Raw genomic sequence first — 18236 nt, forward strand, 5'->3', positions numbered from 1 at the left:
CCCCTTCCCGCTTACCCTATTTATGGGTCGAAACATTTTTTTTTGGTCTCACGGGAAGGATTTGACATTGAAGATCGGTGAGTTTTTGGGTTCCCCGCCCGTCCCCCAATTGGGTTTAAAGGGTTTTTGGGCCCCGGTGGGGAGACAGAGACAGAGAGACAGAGAGAAAGAAGACAGAGAGCCCAAGACGACAGAGACACAGAGACACAAGAAAAGGCCAAAAGAGACACAGAGAAAACCAGAGACACAGAGAAAAAACAGAGACAAAAGAGAACAGAGACAACAGAGAGAAGAGAAAAAGGGGAGAGACAAAAAAACAAGAGAGAAAACAGAAGACAGAGAGAGAGAAGAGAGAGAAGAAGAGAGAGAGAAAGAGAGAAAAGGGGAAGAGAGAAAAGAGAGAGAGAGAAAAGAGAGAAAAGAGAGGTTGGAGAAAGAGAAAGGGGAGAGAGCAGATAAAAGAGAGCGGGGGAAGGGAAAAGACGAAAGGGGGAAAAGGGGCGAAACAAAAGAGACCCGAGACGGGAAAGAGAGCGGACAGAAAAGAGAGCGAACAAAAAGGGAGGGGCGAGACAAAAGAGAGCGAGACAGAACGAGAGCGAAAAAACAAAAGAAGAGAAAGAAAGACAGAAAAAAGGGGAAAAAAAAGACAAAAAAGGAGAAAAAAAAGGGCCAAGAAAAAAAAGGAGAAAGAAAGAAGAAAGAGAAAAAGAAAGACAGAAAGAGAAAAGAAACAAGAAGAAAAAGAGAAAGAGAGAAAGAAAGAAAGAAAGACAGAAAGAGAAAAGAAAAACAAAAAGGGAGAAAAAGGGAAAAGACAAAAAAGAAGAAAAAAGACAGAAAGAGAGAAAAAAAGACGAAAGGAGAAAAAAAACAGAAAGAAAGAAAGAAAGAAAGAAAGAAAAAGAAAAAAATAAAAAGAAAAAAAGGGAAAAAGAAAAGAAAGAAAAAAGAAAGAAAAGAAAGAAAGAAAAAAAAAGGGGAAGAAAGAAAGAAAGAAAGGAAAGAGAGAAAAGAAAGAAAAAAAAGGGAAAAGAAGAAAGAAAGTAAGAAAGAGAAAAGAAGAGAGGGGCAAAGAGCGAGAGGGGAAGGAGACCCCAAAATGTGTCATCACTGGCTGCCATTGATTTTCGTCTTGCCCCCAATTTTCCCAATAAACAAAATCTTTTCCCTCCCGTTTTCCCGGGAACAACCCTGTTAATCGCATATTTATCCCGGACAACGAATTCTTCACCACCTGAATTACCGGGGACTTTGGGGCCAAAGGGGTAAGGGAAAAGGGGGAAAAAAGGAAGGGGAAAGGGGGGGAGGGGGGGGAAAAAGGGGGGGGGAGAGGGGAAAGGGGAAAAAAAAAAGGGAGGGAGGGAGGGGGGTGAAAGGGGGGTTGGGCGGGGGGGGGAAGAAAAAGGAAAAGGAAAAGAAAGAAAAATTTGGAGAGCTTTTGGGGGGGGATTTTTTTAAAAAAGGGGGAAAGGGACAGGAGGACAAAAGAAAAGTGGGTTTGTTTTTGCGTTCGAAGCGATATTTTGTGGGAACCCGAAAACGGCTCCCTGCTTACCCCCTTCCTCCCCTCCCCCCCCCCCCTCCCTCCCCCCCCCCTCCCTTTCCCCCCTCCCCCCCCTTCCTCCCTCCCTCCCTCCTTCCCCCCTTCCCCCTTCCCCCCCCTTTCCCTCCCTCCCTCCCCCCCTCCCTCCCCCTTCCCTTCCCTCCCCCCCCCCCCCCTTTCCCCCTTTTCCCCCCTTCCCCCCATCCCTCCCCCCAAATCCCTCCCCCCCCACCCCTCCCTCCTTCCCTCCCCCCTTTCCCCCCCCTCCTTTCCCTCCCCCCCTTTCCCCCCCCCGCCTTCCCTCCTTCCTTCCCTCTCTCCCCTCGCCCCTCTTCTCTCTCTCCCCTCCTCTCCCCTCCCCTCATCACTCTCTTTTCTCTTCTCCCCCCCTTTTCCCTCCTTCTCTCTCTCCCTCCTCCTTTCTCTCCCTCTCTCCCTCTCTCCCTCCCTCCCTCCCTCCCTCCCTCTCTCCCTCCCCCTTTCTCCCTCTCTCCCTCCGCCCTTTCCCTCCCTCTCTTTCCCTCCCCCCCTCCTTCCCTTCCCTCCCCCCCTCCCTCCCCCTCTCTCTCCCCTCTCTCTCATCCCCCCTTTTCCCCCCCTTCCCTCCCCCCCCCCTTCCCTCCCTCCCTCCCTCCCCCCCCTCTCTCCTCTCCTTCTCTCCCCCCTCTCCCTCTCCCTCCCTCCCTCCCTCCCCCCTCTTTTCCCTCCCCCCTTTCCCCCCTCCTCTCCCTCTCCCCCCCCTCCCCCCTCCCCCCCCCCTCCTCTCCCTCCTCTCCCTCCTTCCCTCCTCTCCCCCCCTTCCTCCCCCCCTCCCCCCCTCCTCCCCCCCCCCAATCCCCCCCCCTCCCTCCCCCTCCCCCTCCCTTCCCCCCCCTCCCCCCTCTCCGCACTTGTCTGGGCTCCCCTCTCAAACCCCTATTCTTTTCACCAAAAACTTGCAAAAAAATTTCCATACGTTCCCCCCGAACTCTTCATCACAAAACACCAGCCCCGCGCAGGGGAAAAGGGGGCTCTTGACTTCATACGACAGGTGCGGTAGGGTGTGTGTGGTGAAAGGGAGCTGCTATCACATGGCCTTCTTTATTTTTCACTGGCCACTCACGGGAAAATAAAGTTAACTGTAAAAACCCCCCCTCGCTTCGCCTCTCTCCCCTCCCTTTTTCTCCTCTCTCCCTTCTCTTCTCTTCCTCCCTCTCTCCCTTTTCTTCTCTTTTTCTTTTTTCTTTTTTCCTCTCATTTTTTCCCCTTCTTCCTCTCTCTCTCTATCTATCTATCTATCTATTATCTATCTAGCTCTATCTCCACTCCCCTTCTATCTCCACTCACTCACCCACCCCCATTCTCCTCCCATTCCCCATTCTCTTCCATCCCATACACCCACTTTCTAGTCAGCTGATTGCCTGGGATAACACGTTCTACCGTCGAAGCGCGCAGTCCAGAAGGGCGAAGTTCCTATTCCCTTGCGTTGCTTCAACACCCTTACGACATCCACTCTCTTTCCTAGAGTAAAAACATGTTTTGTCCTTGAACCTCAGGACCTGTGAGAAGGAGATATAGGGAGAGAGAGAGAGAGATAAAGAGGGAGGGAGACGGAGATAATGGCTCTGGTGGTGAATTGAAAAGGAAGTAAAAGAAAGTTATTTGGTCAGTCTCAAAAGGGTGGCGGTCGAGTGTGCACTTTTGGACCCGAGAAGAAGATCGTTTTCAGTGTTGGTTCTTCGTTAATTTGTTGTTGTTTTTTAAACGGGACTAATAAATAAAAAAGATAGAAAACGTTTGTGGATTAGGTTTGAGATGATAACGTATGTTTTCTAAGATAAAAAAGGGAAAATCAAGAAGAAAGTGTATGTAAAACATAATTCATAATAAAAGAAAGAAAGAAAAAAACATCGGAACTATTTAGAGCAAGAATTCCATACATTTGGATTATTCACCATGATGACCGCTGTCTTCCAGCAGTCTACCTTTGGCGATGATGAGGTGCCAGTGCCGTTAGACCTGTAAGTAGACCGCTTGGACATAGGCAGGTGAAAATTATCCTTATATAGGCCTGAGTGTTTTTTTTATCTTATTGGAGAATCTGTGTCTCTGTGTCTCTGTTTTTTTGTCTGTGTGTGTGTGCGCGTGTGCGTGTGTGTGTTTTTTATATATAAACTTACTTATGAGTTGATGAGTGAGAAAGAGAGAGAGAGGAATAAGAGAGGGTCACTGTTTTTGTTTGTTTTGTTTTTAACCTATATGAAAACTAATTGGGATGTGTAGTATATGTAACGGAATCGTTAAAGTGACATATGAAAGGAATCAATCTGATTTGATAGTCATAAATAACAAAAGAACTTTGATACACACACACATTCATTTCAAATTTGGTGCTAATATTTAGATACTTTTGATTACGAAAAAAAAAAATGTGTTATAATCCTGCGCATTTATTATGATGAACATAATAAAATCTATCTAAATTTCACAACTTTCCATTCTACTGAGCTCGGTTTCCCTTGTGTAAGTCAGTTATCTTCACCAGGCCTTTGTATCACACACAACATTTTCTCCTTTCCCCTTTCCTTCCTCGCTTTCTCACTTCCAACCTATCTTTTCCTGTCTCTCCTTTATTCCTCCATTTATTACACATCCTCCCTCTTCCCTCAGACCAAGCCATCCACCAAAATTATCTCTTTTTTTCTTCCCCTCGTCCTTCCTTCCTTCCGTTCCCCTCACCGCGTGTTTCGCTTTGTTTACATTCTCGCTTGAGGGGAAAGCAGGAGGCGAGAGCACGGCATAAGTGAAATTGGCGTTTGGGAGGATAATTGAGGGATTTTAAGATAATTAAGAAGCTGGAGTTGACTTGGAGTTGTGTTTTAGTAAAGGGGAGATGAGGTGAGTTACGTAGAGATTGTAGAGATGGGGGTATTGATGGGTATTTAAGAGTGGAGGGGAGAGGGTCGGGAAATGTGGATTATTGATTATGGTGATAAGGGAATTTACCGATTTCTTGTGTTGCTTGATTTTGGTTTGTGTGTGTTTATTTCTTGTGTAGTGGTTTGGCTGTTTATTGGGTTATTTTAGTGGGTCAGCAGATGTTATATGTTAAGAGTGAATTCATAGGCTTGTTATGATATTGTGAGTTTGATTCGTGACACACATTTCCACGGGCTTGTTTTCTCTCTCTCTCTCTCTCTCTCTCTCTCTCTCTCTCTCTCTCTCTCTCTCTCTCTCTCTCTCTCTCTCTCTCTCTCTCTCTCTCTCTCTCTCTTTTCTCTCTCTTTTCTCTCTCTCTCTCTCTCTCTCTCTCTCTCTCTCTCTCTCTCTCTCTCTCTCTCTCTCTCTCTCTCTCTCTCTCTCTCTCTCTCTCTCTCTCTCTTTGTCCTCTCTCCTGTCCCTCCTCTCTTCTCTCTTTCTGTCTGTCTCGTTTGCTTGCTCAGTCTTTCTCTTGCAGTCACATACACTGTTTCTCATATTCAGATTCACTTTCACCCCAATAACCCACTTTTTTCTCCATGATCATCAAACCTTGTAGATCATCCTGTATTATCACATCCTATTTGGCAACAACACCTATTAACTTGTGCATTCTCTTCCTCTCCCTTTCTAGGACCATGCCAAGCGATGCCCTGGATGACATTGAGCTGCGCCACGTCCAGCTCTCCGTGGCCAACGCTCGCACGCTGAGCGAGGATGGGTCGGCCGGAAACAAGGAGACGGTGGAAACGCGACATGGCCCCATCACGGTGGCTATCACCGGCGACACTTCCAAGCCAGTTATTCTGACCTACCACGATCTCGGACTCAACCATGTCACCAACTTCCAGGTAGGTGGTGTTGAGGGGAAATGGAAAGGGAGGAGAGAGGGAGCACGGAATGTGGGCAAGAGGAGTGGGAATAGGAAATGGGAGAGAGGGAGGAAGAGGGAGGGGACGAGAGTTAGGAGAAAAACGAAAAAGAGGGAGAGAAGAGAATTCAAAAAGAAGGGGGAGAGAGGGAGAGAAGAGAATTAGAAAGAAAGGGGGAGAGAGGGAGAGAAGAGAATTAGAAAAGAAGGGGGAGAGAGGGAGAGAAGAGAATTAGAAAAGGAGGAAAGAGGGAGAGAAGAGAATTGTGAAATATGATAGGAAGAGAGAAAGAGGGAGAAAGGAGGAATAAAAAGAATGTCTAAATAGAGAGTGAGAAAGGTATTAACCAAAGGAAAGGCAGAATGGAAAGATTAGAAGGAGGTGAGAAGTAGGAGGAAAGATGTGGATGGGAAAATAGTGGGAATAAGAGAGGAAGGGAGAAATAGTCATAGAAAAGTGGAATTAGAAAACAAGGGAGAGAGGATAGAAAGGTATTGAGGAAGACAAAGATGAGAGAGAGAGCGAAATTGGAAAAAGTGATAGAAAGTAAGAGAGAATGGTAATAATAGTAAGCCATAGTTTGCATAGTGTGAGGCAACATGAACACAAGAGAGCAAAGATTAGACAACAAATGAACGATTTTCAATCCTGTCATTTCACTTATATCAGTATTCACCCATGCCATGAAAATTGTTATTTTGTGCTTCATCTTCATCTTTCCATTTTCAGGCATTTTTCCTTTATCCTGAGATGAGGAACATTGTCAACAACTTCTGCATTGTACACGTGAATGCGCCCGGACAGGAGGAAGGAGCACCCACTCTGCCGGAAGGGTAAACAGCGTTGTTGTATTGTAGCCATTCATGTTTTTGCGTTTATTGTTATTATTTTATTGACATATGCCTATTTATTTTTTGTCATTGTTTATTATTAATATTTATTATTCAGTGTAACCAGATTAATTTGTATGATTCAGTTTTTTCTGTAGATATTATATTGTATGTATTGTGTAGGGTATATATTATGTATTTTCTTTGCAGTGGTTAGTAAATATGTTTTGGTATATTTCCCATTTTTGCATATTAATTTTGTTTTTCAACTAAATAGTTTGCAAAAATTAGATTCTCTCATCTTATAATTTAGAAATCTGTCTAATTTACAATATATGTGTATCTTATCAAACAGCTATGTCTACCCAACGATGGAGGAATTGTCCGAGACAATTACCTGTGTCAAGAGTCACTTCCACATTCGAACTTTCATTGGCTTTGGCGTGGGTCTTGGCGCTAATATCCTCTCTCGCTATGCCACCAAGTATCCTGCAGATGTGAGTGCTGTGCATCTTTGGTGCGATGTTTCTTTCCCTTCTGTTGATTTTGGGGATTTTTTTGTTAGAACGGATAGTGATATAAGATGAATCTCATTTTGTATATGGAGAAGAAAGAGGAATTACTATTCGTATATTTTTCCTGCTGGTAAATTAGATTCTGAAATATTTCTGTTGTATCCTACAAGAGTAAATTTATATAAAGATGTTCAACATTACTCATTTGTAGTATGACGAAATGTTACAAAACAAGGATTATGGAAGATCATAAAAAGAAGAAAATGAAATTGATAAAAAGGCAACAAGCATAGGGGTACAGTGGCTTCTATACTGTGTTATATTTTTGTTTATATCTTTCATTAAACTTCTTCCCTGTCCTCCCCAGGTTGATGCTCTGGTTCTCATCAACTGCTCTTCAACCCAAGCTGGATGGATTGAATGGGGCTACCAGAAGCTCAACATCCGACACCTCCGCTCTGGAACGATGACGACGGGCACTGTTGACTACCTCCTCTGGCATCATTTTGGTAAGAGACAAGTTTAGCTTCGATTTTGGGATGTGGGAGTATTTGGGGCTAGAGTAGTGTTTCAGGTTTGTAGTTTCATGTTTTTCTCCTTTTCTAAATTTTGTTATTGGAAGGTGATAAATATTTTTGTCCTTACTTTTTTTTTTTTTTTTTTTTTTTGTAAGTGGTCATCATTTTCTTAGATTCAGTACAGGGGAAATGAAGAATATTATTTTCTTGTGTGCAAACCTCAAGCTAAATTGAAGGTATAACAGGTTATCATTATTATTAGCATTTGAAAACTAGTGTTTTCAATATTTTGATCAATTTTTCTTTTTTTTTCATATTAATATTTTATATTTATTTACTTTTTTCATATACATATTTTTATATTTTCATATTGGTTTCAGAATTCAGTCTTGTTTTTATTTATCTATTTTTATTATTTTCTTCTAGTTTTCCTTTACCTTACCCCCTGTTTTAGTTTTACTCTCCTTCACCTTTCTTTTATACTTTCCTTACACTACTTTTCATTGGATTTTTATGATCATCATTTCTTCTACAAATAGGAAAGTTGGAGGAATGCAACCAAGATCTGGTGACTGTGTACAGGCAACACTTCGAGAAGGCTCTGAATGCTACGAACCTTGGCCTGCTTGTTGACTCGTACATTCGCCGGACTGACCTCAACATTGTGCGAGAGCTTGACCCCAACAAGAAGAAGGTATTGACATTGTTAAGCATTAATTGTTTTTACAGCTTTGAGTCAAAAGAACAGGCTTTTTGGTTCCTCAGAATAATACTGGGATTAGGTTATTGATTCACTAAGTTAGACATTATGCTGCATTTTACTGCGGTGATTTTTAGACTTCTCTTTTCCCTGGATTATTTTGTTGTAAATAAACAATGATTTTTCCCATCTTTTCAGCAACTGTGATAGATTTGCTATTGAAGTCTAATTTTGGTATGATTTGTTTTGAGTCCAGGAAAAAAATTAATGTTTGAATGTTAAAAAACATTATGATGATAATATCAGTAATTATATTAGCACTGATAATGGTAATGATAGTATTAGAAATAACTTTTTTTCCTGGAAATTCAAGGAAGGGGGTAAGCAGGTGAGGTCCGTCAGGTAGGAATAATTGTAGACACCTGATGACTAAGTGCTTGTGAAGCCATCTATGTGTAAACAAAATAGACAAAACCAAGGTGTAGTGGACAGTGCATGTACTTGGCATAAGTGAGTTAAATCTTCAAATGGCCTTCTCATATACTAAGGGCTTGTTAAGATCAAACTATTTTGTGTTTGCTGTTCATGGTGTAAGTCATAAACTTTTATCTGATTTAATTGTGGTTTGTATTAAACATTCCTCATTAGGGAGAGACATTTTTTATATTACAGGCTTAAACCTGTAATATAGAAATAGTTTAAAGTCTATATGCAATGTAATTCCCTCTATTCTACAACACTTACCATTATTCCAGGATGTGCGAATGATCAGGACCCAAGTGTTGAACATCACTGCCAACCACTCTCCCCATGTGGATGATACAGTCACCTTCAATGGAAGACTTGACCCAACTTTGTCTACATGGATGAAGGTAATTTGATGTTGTTTTTTTTGTTGTTTTTTTTCAATGGTTTTAGTCTTGTGTGCTTTCGGTTTAAGAGTACACTGTATTTTATTTTGCTGAAATACACTTGAGAGAAGAATATCACTTGTATATTTTTTTATTTACATGAATATATTAGTATATATATATATATATGCATTTTTTTCCTATTCCAAAAAATGAGGTAAGAAGAATTTGGTCCTATTTATATGCTTTGACAAAAATTCCCTTCTGAGCCCTAGTCCTTATGTATACCTGGATAAGCACAAAACTAGCTGTCTAACAGTATCTTTCTCCCTCACTCTAAGACCATGCCATACAAGAATGGAATCACCATCAGATAAAACTATCAAGTATTTGTTTCTTATTCCTCCTGTGTCACTTCTAGATTCAAGACTGTGGACTGGTGATTGATGAGGCCCCAGGGAAAGTGGTGGAAGCTTTCCGACTCTTCCTGCAGGGTCAAGGCTATGGTAAGGTGGTGCTAGAGAGGGGACAGTATATGCTTAACAGTATAGGAGAGCAGAGCAGGATGGCGTAATGGCATTTGTGGGCAATCTAAGTATAGAGTGTAGGGAGTGGGTGGGTGTGTGGATGTGGGTCTTGTTGTGTTTGTCGTTTAAGATTGTGTTTGGAAGTGTGGCAGGTGTTCTTGAGTACTGTGGGCAGGTTTAGTTTTGCCTCTGAGTAGTAGTATTGGTGTGTGGATAAACAAATAATTGAGTACAAGAGGAAAATATACCATGGCTTTGTAAAGAGTATTCTACTTAAAGATGTGAGGATACGAGTATATGATCCAGTAAATTGATGAATGTAAGAGTATAAATGTAATTGTAGGTAGGTGCACAAATTTTTGTGTTGAGTGTGCGTGTGCTTGAATTTAATGTGGTTTGTGCACAAAGTTATTGATTTGTCTCATTTGATTTATTCATGTTTGCTCAAGGGAAAATGATCAATCATTTTGCATAGTGAGCTTAACATCTTTATAATAATACATTTTGGAAGTTAATATAATATTTTTTTTGAATCAAGTCAACATTATATAAAAGAACTGAGTGGACATTAGTCAAGTTCATAGGATGAATGATGAAACATAGGCAGTAAGGAACATTAGTGTATAAAGTTCTAAGTCAAATTTTGCACTTTTCTTTCCTATCTCAAGTCTTTAGCTTTACCAACTCTGGGCATGAACTTCTCTCATAACTCAGAGATGCTAGTTTCTTATTTAACATGAAGAAAAAATTAACTATCACAGCATTTAAAGTTAACATATGGAATATTAAATCCTTTTCTTAATGGAGTGATCAAACTACTTGACTCTCTGAGCTTCATTGCTTATCTCAGCGGATTTCAGAGCCTTAAACAAATGCTTAATGTTTATTGCTGATGCTGTTTCTCCTGCCGCTGTTGGCTTCAAGGGCCTTTTCAGGTTTCAACGCCTTTCCTCAGAGCATTCGGGATTTACCTGGATTCTTTTTATTGTTCTGATATTCTTAAGAGAAGAATTGAATTTTAGGAAGATATTTAGAAGATAAAAATTCTGAACATTATGTGTGGCAGGTTATACATTACAAATTTCTGTTTGATTTCTAATTCCATGTACGTATGTGGTAAGTATTATTGAACAGGTTAGAAAGGTGTTTTGTTGTGGTTGTTATCCTATATTATGGACAGATAAGTGATTTCAAAGACTATTTATTAATGGACATTCAGTAATTTTAGGATCTCATGTGAAATATATATCAGCTTTTTAATGTGTTATATTACATGTTAAGATTTCATGAAAGTTTTGCAAGCTGTTATTGCTAGTGTAGAGATGCCTTTGATAATACATTTCTGATAGATCCAGAGCTAGGTATTCCAGTATGGTAAATTAAATAATTTACATACGGATGAGACATTGTCTATAATTTAGGGGAAAATTTACATTTCATGCATTTAGAAAAGAACTTTGCTAATGGTCTGCTAGAAAAGGCAGTAGGAAATATATTTGCATCATAGTCACACAACCACGTATACTCTACTATATTCACTTGTCTGCTACTTACTAAATATCACTGCTACTTTGCTTCCGTGTCTTGTCTTAATTTCATTGTGTATGTAAAGGAAAATTAAGGTTCTTGATGGAGAGTTTCGAAGTAATCTCCATGAAATTTGACCTGGAGTTTAAAAGATGTTTACAGATTGTCTAGTTTTGTGTCGAGCTATAAACAAGTTTCATTAGATATAGATTTAAATTTTCTGTCACAATATAAAGAGAAAAGAGAGGGTTGGTTGATCCAGGCATGTTAACTCTCTTTGACTATAATATTTTTATCATAAAAGCTTCACAATGTCCGTCGATGGTAAAGATAGTTTCCCCCTAAACCCCAAGCGGTGAGTGGATCCCGCCGGTCTTCCGCTGTGTCGATTGGAGAAGGTAAATCGTGTTGAACGCATCACACATCATCAAAAAAAACAAGCTTTGTGTAAGTTTCAGTTTATTTCGGGCAGCATTTGAACTAACCTCATACCTGTCGTGCTGCCTCATACCAAGACTGTTATTATAGCAGTTTTAGTACATGGTTCCCCCCCTCCCTCCCCCCAGGGATAAGATCGAATTTGATGTTTGTTTTAGCAGTTGCTGTTTTCGTTGACTCATTTTAGGACCACAAGAAATGACATTGCTAGTGCTTTTGTCCCTCTAGCATAAGATTCAAGAAGTGATTAATTTTCTTAAATGTAAAAAAAAGATTTTCTCATTACTTTAAGAGTCTAAAATCACTACTGTCATACAGTACAATAAAGGTGATTGTAACACATTGAATAATACATTGAAAATTACTAAAACACAGGTATGTTCTCCCAAGTGAGAACTTGTCTGTAATGGAATTTGTAAGCGTTACTCTGCCCTTCTAACTAGCAATGCTGTTCTGGTCATTGGCCTCTGCACGTAGGAGATGACAAGTGGTCAGCTTCTTCCTCTCATTTGCTCTTTCATACTCTTGCGTTAATTCACAGTTTCGTCTTTCGTATCGGCTTCTCTCCTCCCTCCCTCCCAGTCATTCAGGTTTATTCTTATTTTTTTGATGTTGACTAATTTCTGCCAAAGTGCACATTCATCCATTCATCATCTTCTTGACATTAGCTCTGTACATTACAAATACTTTTTCTCACAAGTGATTTAGTTTAGACGTTCAGAATCGTTTTGCTTTTTGCACTGAATGATGTGGATTAGGTGCCACCAGTCATGCCATTTTAACACCTGCTTGGGTAAAGTTGCGCGACAGGTAAAAAAATGTGTGTAGATAGTGCATTGCATGCTTCGGTGAGATGGTTTCGAGCTTTAAGTGAATGTCTCTTGCTTCAGTTGATTTATCATCAGTGGTCTAGTGGTGAGTATGTGTGACTTCACACTTGCCATTCTCCTATAAGATTTATTTCTTTTCTGTTCTTTTGTTTGTATCAACAGTACCCAATGATGTACTGGTGTTCTTTGGTAAATTTTTTGTATGTTTCTGTATTATTTTTGTCTCTGTGTTCTGATACACATTCTATATTGGATTTTTTTCCATGTTGATGATTTTATTTCACACTAACACAGACATGAAATTATTTATGTTCCTACTAGTATTCTATTTCACACACATTCATATTTGTGAACAATATCAGACATACGTTTGTAGTTTTGCTAAAATACCTATGCAGTTGCACATACTCAGACTTAATATAGCATGTGTTGAGCTGTGGATTTTCAGATATACATACATACTCTCAACCTAATGTAAAGGAAAACAGAAGAAACATTATTGTTATCATCATCTTATTTATTTAGTTTTTTCTTCTTTTCATTTTGTGGTTTCTAAGTATTATCATAATATCTGATACTGTCTGTTCTCTAATGGCCATTTTGTTAGATATTTTTCTCTTTTTCGAAGGGGACTTTGGACAATTCAAGAGAGATTTAATTGTCACCAAATTTGTGGTATCTCTAAATAAGAGATCACATGAAAAGAATATCCATTTCATTTTTTGAAGTTGCTTTAAATTTCATTAATTATTGGATTTTCCTCTTAGGTAATTGAGGCTTGCTTAGATTCAACTAGAATCATCAGCAACAGATTAGTCTTTCAGCGTGATGCAAAACTTTATGCTGAAAAATTGCTGAATTTTTATCAAGGGGGAAAAGTAAATCCGTATAAACAGAATTTTCTTCTCTTTGTGCACAGAGAATTTTATAAGATTGGATTCTGTATTTGCCATCATTGTAGGGGAAAATGAAATCTGTTCCTTCACAAATTATCTTTATTAGGACTAGAATGTTGCTGATATACTTTTCCTTACAAGAGAAGAATAAGAATATTGCTCTATGATTATCACCTGTTATTTCATGCAAAATATAGATACTAGTTTACCGAATAGCTCACTCTGTCTTTAACTTAGTTGTTAGTATATGATACTATCTTCTGGTTATAGTTTCTAGTTAAAATCATAGTGTTTCCTCTAGTAATGTTATTTTAGTTGAGATAATGATAATGGAATTATTTTAATGGGAAGAAATACATTTAGTTTTTAAGTAGGAAGATTTACAGCAACTTAGCCAGGCCTAACATACAGGTACATAGCTTTAACTTTCCTCTCTCTTATTATGCTTGTGTGACTGCATGATCATGCAATCTTTGCTTTGCATGCAGTTAGATGCTACTTCTGTGGTCTATGTCTATAGTAATCTGTTTTACACATTGTAAATGACTTGTAAATTCACTATAATGCTCTACTTCTTGGGTTTGCTATTTTCTGTACTATTCACACATTTTGTCATTAATCTATGTTAACAGAACTTAGAAAAAAGTAGGAGTGTGGAGACATATTTTGGGAAAAGCATTAGCGCAAATTGCAGTGGGGTAACTATACAATAACACATTCTTCACTTTTCCATCTCCCTCCCCTATCCCCTTCTCTCTCCTCTTTCCTCCTTCCTCCTCCTCCTCTTTCCTCCTTCCTCCTCCTCCTCCTCCTCCTCTCCTCTCCTCTCCTCTCCTCTCCTCTCCTCCTTCTCCTCCCCCTCCTTCTTCTCTCTCCTCCTCCTCCTTCTCCTCCTCCTCCTCCTCTCTCCTCCTCCTCCTCCTCCCCTCCTCCTCCTCCTCCTCCTCCTCCTCCTCCTCCTCCTCCTCCTCCTCCTCCTCCTCCTCCTCCTCCTCCTCCTCCTCCTCCTCCTCCTCTCCTCCATCCTCCTCCTCCTCCTCCTCCTCCTCCACCTCCTTCTTCTCTTCCTCCTCCTCCTCCTCCTCCTCCTCCTCCTCCTCCTCCTCCTTCCTTTAGTCTCTTTACCTTCTCCTCCTCCTCCTCCTCCTCTCTTCCTTTAGTCTCTTTACCTTCTTCTCCTCCTCCTCCTCTCTTCCTTTAGTCTCTTTACCTTCTCCTCCTCCTCCTCCTCCTCTCTTCCTTTAGTCTCTTTACCTTCTCCTCCTCATCCTCTCTTCCTTCTCTTCTCTATCTCTCATCTTTCTCCCAATCCTCATTATCTCCGTTCTCTCCAAATGCTTCATTCTTTGACTTTTTTTTTACAATACATCTTCACAGCCACTTGTTTCCTGAACACTGTAGAAACTCAGTAGCTACAATGAACCATGAACTAACATAGAGAATATTTTACTCTCTCAGTGTATGGTTTCGTGTCATATTTTATTTCTCTCCTTCTCTCTCGGTCTCTATCTTTATTATTTTTCCTCTAAGTCTGTGCGTAGCTATAACTTTTCTAGTAACTTTTACTTGTGCTCATGTGACTATGTGTGTTTGTCTCTTTTTATCTATTTTGTGTCTTCTGTGTCTCTTGTGTTTCCTGGGCCATTTGTTAATCTCTCTACATAGCACACAATAGTACTTTTTTGCACTCTTTGTCAGTTTACGTGCATATTCTTCTGTGTTTGTCCTCTTGTCCGTCCTAGCCTGATGAAATTTACTCGGAGAAGAGGAAAGAAATGATGGCATCTGGATATTCAAGTTTTAATCTTCTATCTGTTTTGGTGAAAGTTTTAGTTTTTATTATTATTATTATTATTATTATTATTATTATTATCATTATTATCATTATTATCATTATTATCATTATTATTTTAGGCTGGATAATTGGGTCAGGAAACAATGACTCAAGAGAACAGGGACAAGGCAGGAAGTTTTTACATTTTTCCAAAGTTGGAAGACTACTGCTGTATATATGGCAGCTGCAGATTATTGAACTGGCTCTAAGCACTCACATGCACTCACACACACATGCACACACATGCATGGACACAAACATACACTCATAAATTTGTATGTGCATATATTTATGTAAGTATGTATATATTTATATATTTATGTACTTACATATGTATATATGTACATATGTACATATTTATATATTTATATAGGAATATAGCTATATATTCATGTATTCATATATTTATTTCTTTATATTACTATATCCGTATATTTATATATTCAAATATTCATATATGCATATATGCATATATTTATTTATCTATGTGTATATATGTGTACTGATAATTACATATACATGTTCATTTTTTATTTAATCAACTCTTTACACAAACAGACAAGACCACATAATAAATATATATTTTTTTGATATACTGAATGCAGACAATTAGTTTAGTGATGCATGAGTGTGATAGTAATTCAGTGTGTTATCTTATGTATATATATGCATATATGCATATAAATATATATCATTATATATGTACATATACACACATGTATACATATATATATACACATATAGATATATATATACATATATGTACATATACATATATACATATATACATATATATATATACATATATATATGTATACATATATATATGTATACATATATACATATATATATACACATACATATATATACATATATACATACATACATACATACATACATACATACATATATATACATATATATATATACATACATACATATATATATATATATATATATATATATATATAAAATGTATGTATATATAAATATGTATGTATACATGTGTATACATATGTATATGTATGTGTGTGTATGTGTATGTATATATATATATATATATATATATATATGTGTGTGTGTGTTATGCATATATATATGTTATGTATGTGTGTATATGTATATAATTATATAGAAAGTTATTTGCAATATTTGTATTACTATTTGCATGACTTGAGCATTGCAAACAAAATGTACTTCCTGGAAAGAATCCTCATCATAGTAAAGTTTGAACACTGCAGAAGTGTTAATAGATGCATGATTTAATTGAGTGCTTGCAATGTCATGCAACAAAATTTCCATTAGTCGTCCCTCTTGCATGACGGGCGGTAACTGGACACTAACAATTAATTGGAGACACTCAGTGCTCATGATTTACCACAATGTTTGCTGTTCAAAGGAATGAGCTCATTTTTTTGCCATTTGTTATGCTCATCCTTTGTTTTTTTCAGTGGTATTAAAGGCAGTCATACATAGAAAACATGTTTTAGTTTATGGATTGCTGTTTTTAAGTAATGCTCATAACACCTCAAAGTTCAGGATTTAAAATCATCTTTCCATATTGTAAGAAAAAAAAGTATAAAAAAAGAAAGAGAAAAGTCACTTGTATCAGGGCTACCTTAAGAGAAACTTAATTAATGCATATCGTTTTGCCTAATCCTTACTCGACTCTTTGTGTCTCTTCCAGCGGTCCACAGTCGCGGCATTGGCTCCAGACAGGCATCCTTAAACTCAGTTAATGGCTCCACAACCAGTGTCAAGGATATTCGCATCACGGAAAACCCCCTACAAAATCCTACAGTTTGAACGACGCTTCGGTGATTGCGAGTCACGATCCGGGAGAAAGATGTGGAACAGTGTGTGATATGGACTATGGTGATATGTAATTTTTTTATCATGTCTCTGTATTTTTTATTTTAGCGACGACAATTACGTAAGATTGGACGTCATCTCTGTTGTTGTAGGAGGAGGCAGAGAGAAACGTATTTTCTCTCGTCCTCCTCCATTTTGAGGTGAAGGGGAGACCAAAGAATTTTTTCTTAATATGGAGAAAGGTTTATTTTACGATAAGTGACGCGACTTTTTATTGTTAAAATTTTGAAGATTATAGACAAAAGTCTTTGGTTTTCTTTCTTTCATTTTTTTTTTTTTTTTTAACTTTTTTCTTATGGTTCATGACAAGGAAGACATTGTTTTCCCATGTTAACAAATTTGTTTCAATCTCAAAAGTATTTAAAGGTTGGAATGGAATGAAATATTCAGTTGTTGGTAATTAATGTTTATTTGTTATGGGTTCTACATCAGACGAAGAAAACTGTAGCCTTTGTCACTGTCAGAGAGCACAGGAAGGTGCCACTAATCTTTGGTCCTCTGATTTCTGAAGGTTATTTAGCTTTTTATTGGCATCCTGCAAGCTAAATGATGAAATAGTAGAAGAGAATTTTGTTCATACAATAGAATATGTATAAATGAATGTATGTATGTGCATGTGTGTGTGTATCATGTATGTGTATATATAATATATTATATATGTGCAATGTTTGCCATTTATCTATTATATATACATATAAACATATATATATATATATATATATATATATATATATATATACTGTTTGAGATGCTCACACACACACACATACAGACACACATAAGTATATGAAATTATCGGTATTATATTTATGCTGTTGGACTTTTTTCTTTCTATGCTGATAGTGAGTACTATTTCCTGATTTCAACTAGCTGAGTCTTTACTGCTAAAGCCATCAGTAAAGCTGTAGGAAAGAGAGACGTAATTGCTGTAGTCGTTACAAGAGAAAGTAGTCCCACCATTGTATACAGTAGACCAGGTAGCACAAATTTTAATAATGCTACATGCTTAGTGATGCCATTTTCCTATTCTTTTATCCTCCCTTTCTATCTTTTCTAAGACCAACACACTTTCCATAATTTTAAAGACGATCTTGCGTAGCATTGTGAACTGGGTTTTATTGATTTTCTTATTTTTTATACGTTTCTTTTAGAAGAAACTCTTTTTATCTTATATTTCTTTTAATATTAGACGAAAAGCCATGTGTTTAAGGATGTTGCAAAGTGAGTTAAGCACAGAGGACTGCACGTTCCATCCAATAATGAAAGAACTTGTGAAGTGGAGGCAATCTAGTCAAGTTTGATTGAAGGCACTGCAGCCAGAACTGCCTTGTTTAGGGGAAAGCTTTGTAAAAGAAGACTTCAATCTGATTTTTTTTCTCTCAAAAGGTTGACAATATGCTTGCTATTAGGTAGACTTTGAGACAGGTGATTATATACATACATATATATATTTTATTTTTCTTATTCACTTAGTGTGTTACATCTGCGTGCCTCGTATCAAGGGAAAAAGAAAAAGACCAGC

The 18236-nt window shown here is 38.2% G+C and overlaps 1 protein-coding gene across 1 annotated transcript in view; it reads left to right on the top strand.

The window, feature by feature from the left end:
• Nucleotides 1-5138: 5138 nt before the first annotated feature.
• Nucleotides 5139-18236, top strand: part of LOC125034215 (protein NDRG3-like) — a gene marked incomplete at its 5' end in the record, with an annotated part of 14292 nt that continues 1194 nt past the window's right edge. The window contains 8 exon segments of the mRNA XM_047625920.1: nucleotides 5139-5355; nucleotides 6106-6209; nucleotides 6562-6703; nucleotides 7089-7230; nucleotides 7779-7933; nucleotides 8695-8811; nucleotides 9212-9296; nucleotides 16530-18236. The exon segment at nucleotides 16530-18236 is cut by the window's right edge and continues 1194 nt beyond it. Of these exon segments, the coding sequence (XP_047481876.1) occupies nucleotides 5139-5355; nucleotides 6106-6209; nucleotides 6562-6703; nucleotides 7089-7230; nucleotides 7779-7933; nucleotides 8695-8811; nucleotides 9212-9296; nucleotides 16530-16648 (1081 nt within the window).

The sequence above is a fragment of the Penaeus chinensis genome, chromosome 17, assembly GCF_019202785.1.
Source record: "Penaeus chinensis breed Huanghai No. 1 chromosome 17, ASM1920278v2, whole genome shotgun sequence".
In the NCBI taxonomy this organism is placed as follows: Eukaryota; Metazoa; Arthropoda; class Malacostraca; order Decapoda; family Penaeidae; genus Penaeus; species Penaeus chinensis.